The sequence below is a fragment of the Fonticula alba genome, assembly GCF_000388065.1.
Source record: "Fonticula alba strain ATCC 38817 unplaced genomic scaffold supercont2.1, whole genome shotgun sequence".
NCBI classification, from domain to species: Eukaryota; order Rotosphaerida; family Fonticulaceae; genus Fonticula; species Fonticula alba.
In genome coordinates this window covers 2228663-2233234 of record NW_009242971.1, presented here as the reverse complement: position 1 = coordinate 2233234, position 4572 = coordinate 2228663, and the positions used below count along the sequence as shown (strand labels likewise).

At 66.3% G+C, this 4572-nt stretch overlaps 1 protein-coding gene across 1 annotated transcript; it reads left to right on the top strand.

Moving 5' to 3' along the window:
* The first annotated feature begins 1012 nt into the window (after window positions 1-1012).
* On the top strand, window positions 1013-4516 carry H696_00497 (hypothetical protein). The gene is made up of 7 exons (XM_009494360.1): window positions 1013-1143; window positions 1304-1658; window positions 1833-1861; window positions 2030-2081; window positions 2242-2438; window positions 2546-2862; window positions 3038-4516. The coding sequence occupies exons 2-7, from the start codon at window positions 1340-1342 to the stop codon at window positions 3747-3749; spliced, it is 1626 nt and encodes a 541-aa protein (XP_009492635.1). The 5' UTR covers window positions 1013-1143; window positions 1304-1339; the 3' UTR covers window positions 3750-4516.
* The last annotated feature ends 56 nt before the right edge of the window (window positions 4517-4572 follow it).

The following is a 4572-nucleotide window of genomic DNA, read 5'->3' as shown; positions in this document are numbered from 1 at the left end:
CCGCCGGCGCCCGCTGGCCGAGCCGAAAGTCCCCGCGCGAGCCATCGCACAAACGCGCGCGCAAGCACGCCTGTTGCTGACCGCGCGGGCGCGCCGGTCACCATGCGTCCGGGTGGCCGGGCCTCGGACCGGGGTGCTGTGGATCTTGGGATCCGCCGCGCGAGCCCCCCCCCCCCCCCCGGAGAACACACGGCAGAGGAGATCGTGTCGGTGTGCCACGCCGCACATCGACCTGGGCTTTTCTTCTCTTTGCCCTCCCCCCGGCGCCGCCCCTGGCCACCAGCTACTCTGGCTGCCCGGAGGGGGGAGTGCCCGCGAGCCTGGCGACATATGCCCCGGACACGAAGGCAGGGCAAACAAACCCCGGGGTGGACAACCCGAACAACACCCTCCCCGCCAGGTCGGGCCGCCGAGGGCCGAGCCGCGGCTGCCACCTATTCACACACGCACGCATCGTGCGGTGTTGCGGGAAAAAAAAAACCCGACACAGCCCCCGCTGGTCGCCCGCCACCGGAGAGCTCCGGGCCTTAGAGTGCGCGAGGGGGGGGGGGGGGGAGGCTGTGCACATGCGAGTGGGGGCCGGGGGTGGGGGAGAGACACTGCCCCGACCGCGGCGCCCGCCAAGCGCGAGGCAACGCCCGGACGCCTTCCCCGGCCCGGGAGAATGGCCCCTTGACCATATCCGGGCGTGGTCGAGCGGATCGCCGGCTACACTCGCGCTGTCTCGTGCGCCCTCCCCCCCCCCGCCGCCGCCCCGGCACCCCTGCCCGGGCGTTCCTTCCAGGTCGGCCCGCCCTCTGCCCCGGGTGTGGGTGAGAAAACCGCGGCAGACTGCTCCGGGAACCGACGGGCCTTCCCGGCATCGCTCCCACCTGGCGTTTCACAGGCCTGCCCTCTCGCCACCTCCTTCTGTCCTTGCCCCCGCCCCGCCCTACTCCACCCCCTTGCCTCCCTTCTCGCCCCGCCCCACCTTGGATCCCCTCGATCCAGGCGCGCGTGCCCGCCCCCCCCCCCCCTCCTTGGAGCCAGGTATCCCCCCTCCCCTCAGTGAGAGAGTGAGCGAGTGAGCGAAAGGCCCAGCCACCGCCCCTCCTCGTCCACCCCTCGGCGAAGCGATCCCTCCCCTCTGGCCTGTCACTTTGTGTACGCCCCCCTCCCCGCCCTCCCCTCGCCTCCCCTCCCCACCACGCGGCTACTCACTTCCCCCCCCTTCGTGGCCGCCTGCCTGGTCTACCAGTCGGAATGGGTATGCCCCCGCCGGGCCTTCGCACCCCCCCCCCCCCTGCCCCCGGCCCACAAGCAGCAGCAGCATAGCCACAGCACCAGCCCCACTTTCACCATGTCCGGGTTAACCCCCGTCATCGCCACCCTGCCGGAGCTGTTCGCCAGCATCTCGCAGAGTGCCGCCGACAACATCTCCGCCGCCGGCTCGCCCAAGTACCAGCTTTACATCACCCCCCAGGGGCAGCTTGGCTGGACCGACCCGTCGGTTGACCTGGCCGTCGAGCTGGGCCAGGTCCTCGGCAAGACCATCCTCGGGTCCATCGGTTTCTTTACCCTCATTCTGTCCTTCGTCTCCTTCGTGTACATCTGGTTCAACCGGAACTGGCTTCCCTTCAAGGCACGCCAGCCGGCCGTCGTCGGCGGCATGATCATCGGTACGTCTCCCTGTGCCTTTTTCTTCTTCCTTTCCTCCCACCCTGCCCCTTCATCGGCTCTGAGCCCGGGCCGACCCCCTGCTGCATCTTCCTCCGGCGCCTTCCCCCTGCTGACTGCGCCACCTTCACACCTTGACACGCATGGCTCGACCTTCCTCCCGCGGCCTCCCCCAGGCGGTATCAACTTCTTTGTTGGCGTTTGCGTGCGTTGCTCCTGTGCCCTCGCCTTTCGCTGCTGGCCCTCCCACCTGCCCACCTCTGCCACCGCCCTGGTGCGCCCTCTCCCCTGATACTGACCCGTCCGCCTGGCACTTTACACTCGCTCGTACACACACACACACATACACACACGCACACACACGCCTGCTCAGACTGTCTACAAGTTCATCCCCTGCTTCTGGCCCTGGTGGTGCATTTTCTACTGTGCGTCCTATGCCGCTTGAGGACGCGCCACATGCTCGTTCCTTTTTGTCGCCGCCTGCCTGCACCCACCCCTCTGACCCCGGTGACTCGCGCGTGCTTTCCATCCCCCCCCCCCCCCCTGCCGCCGCTCTCCTCCCCGGCACATGTGGACCATTTCCAGACTGGCTCATGGTCCCCTTCGGCCTGGGGCTGTTCCTGGCCATGTTCTTCTTCCGCATGTGGCGCCTGTTCCTCATTTTCAAGAAGATCAAGATGACCTTCTGGACCCTCTACGGCGTGACCTTCCTCTTCTACCTGCCCCACCTGATTGATGCCATCATCCTCACCTCCATGAACATGATTCGCCTGTTCCCGGTGGTGCGTGTCACCCCCTCGCATTTTGCCATCTTCCCCTCCTCTCAACCTGCTGCTTACCGTCCTCCTCTCGTCTCCCCCTTTCGCCCCCCTGTCCCTTAAAATTACAGGCCGGCTCAATCAAGACCCTGGTCTGCATCAATGTCAAGCCCTTCCATGTGTGGATCAACTTGACCGTGTTCATTTGGAGCTTCCTCGGCCTGGCCGGGCTGATGTTCATCAATCGCAAGCTCCCGCCCAAGCACTTCAACGAGTACCGGCGCACGCTCTTCCAGCTGAGCATCTTCGCCGTGCTCTTCGCCTCCTACATTGCCATCTCCTCGCACCGGTATCACACCATGCCCGGGGGCTACTGGGGCATTGTCCTCCCCTGGGCCTCGGTGATGATTTTCTACTGGCCGATTGTCGGCATCCCGCTCTACCACCAGTACGTCCGGGCCCCTCCCTGCCTCACGCTCCTTTGGTCGCCCTTTGCCGCGCCCCCGGATGTGACTGCTTTCTCCCTCCCCCCCCCCGGTGGTGGTGGCGCCCCATCATGTGCACCCCTTGCTGACTGTCCCTCCCTCCCCCCCCCCCCCCTCGCCTTGCTCTCATGCGCGCAGCATCTTCAACCGCGAGGAGTACCTCGTTCGCTTTGCCGCGCACTTCGAGTTCGCCTTCGACTCGTCCAGTGGCGGTCGCGGCTCGACCGGCGCGTCGCGCTCTTCTCGCAAGCAGGACCGCAAGAACCGCGCCAATGGCAAGGACCGCGACCTGGAGAAGTCCATCTCCATGCACGAGATTACCCCCTCGTACGCCACCTACAGCACGACCACCGAATACGAGCTGGAGTCCATGGCCGAGAATGAATCCGAGGCCACCTCTCCGAACATGAGCATGTCCCACTTGCCGGGTGCCGTGGCCACCGGCTCCATCTCCTCGGCCATGCCCTCCCCCTGCCTGACGGCCATGTCGCCCGTGGACAGCACCTACCAGATGGCAGGGCGTGCTTCTATCGGGGCCCAGAGCATCGCCTCGCTGGCCGGCTCCGATGTCCAGTCTCTCTCGGCCGCCGACCAGCAGCCGCATGCCGCCCCGACCACCGTTCCCCCAGCTGCCACCACCGTGGTGGTCTCCGAGCCGCCGATGGTGGTCACCACCACCCCTGAGGTGACGGCGGCGGCCGCGGCCGCGGCACCCTCCTCGCCACGCTCCGTGGCCAGCCCCTCCGGGGCCGGGGACAGCGATGCTGCTGCTCCCCCCTCCGGGGCCGAGCCCTTGGACCTGTCGTCTGACAACGACAGCGACGACAGCGGCCAGGAGAATGTCATCTAGGCGTGGTGTGGCCCAATGGCGGCAACGCGCGCTTAGAGGGTCACGCTCAAGAGAGGGGGCTCCCACACGGCACTCATGCCCACATGGAGAAGCATAAGAGCTGGCGCCTTGCCCGGGCGCCGCGCTCACTTGCGCCCTTCTCTTCCCCCCCCCCCTCTCTCTCCGTCTCTCTTTCTCCCTCCAAACACATCTGCCGTCCTCCTGTCTACTTTTCTGTCTCTCCCTCGCTCGCTCGCGCTCTCTCTCTCTCTCCCTCTCTCGCAGAGCCATCCTAGTCCGGTCTCTGCGGCTGGGAGGAGGTGGGCGAACAGAAATCGTCAGCACCATGCAGCCCTCCGTGCCCTCGCCCTTCTTCGGCCTTTGCGCCGCGAAGAGGCAGAGACCGCAGCAATCATGGCGACACACAGGCACCAGGGGGAGCTGCCTTCACTTTCCTCTCCCCTGCGCGTCGTGCGCCGCCCCCCCCCCCTCTCCGGGTGGCTACCTGGTGGTCGCCCCGCCACTCCCCGTGTATCGTGCCCTTCTCCGCTGGCGATGTGCCGCTGCGAGAGGGATCGGCATGTGTCGGGGAGCATCCCTCAGGGCAAGGAGGAAACACACCTCCAGGGGAAGGGGCGGGAAGCCCTGAAGAGGGGGTATTCTCCTGCTTCCCCTCTTGCTCCCCTGCTCGTGTGGCGTTTCCCAAAAACAGAGCCACTTGGAGGGATTGCTGTGCTGCTGGCCAGAAAAAAAATCAGATAACAATACAAACATACGAACTCGCAAAAGCGCCTACCCCAGAGCCCGGTCCCTGCCACCCTGCCTTTTTGCGTCCTGGGGGGGG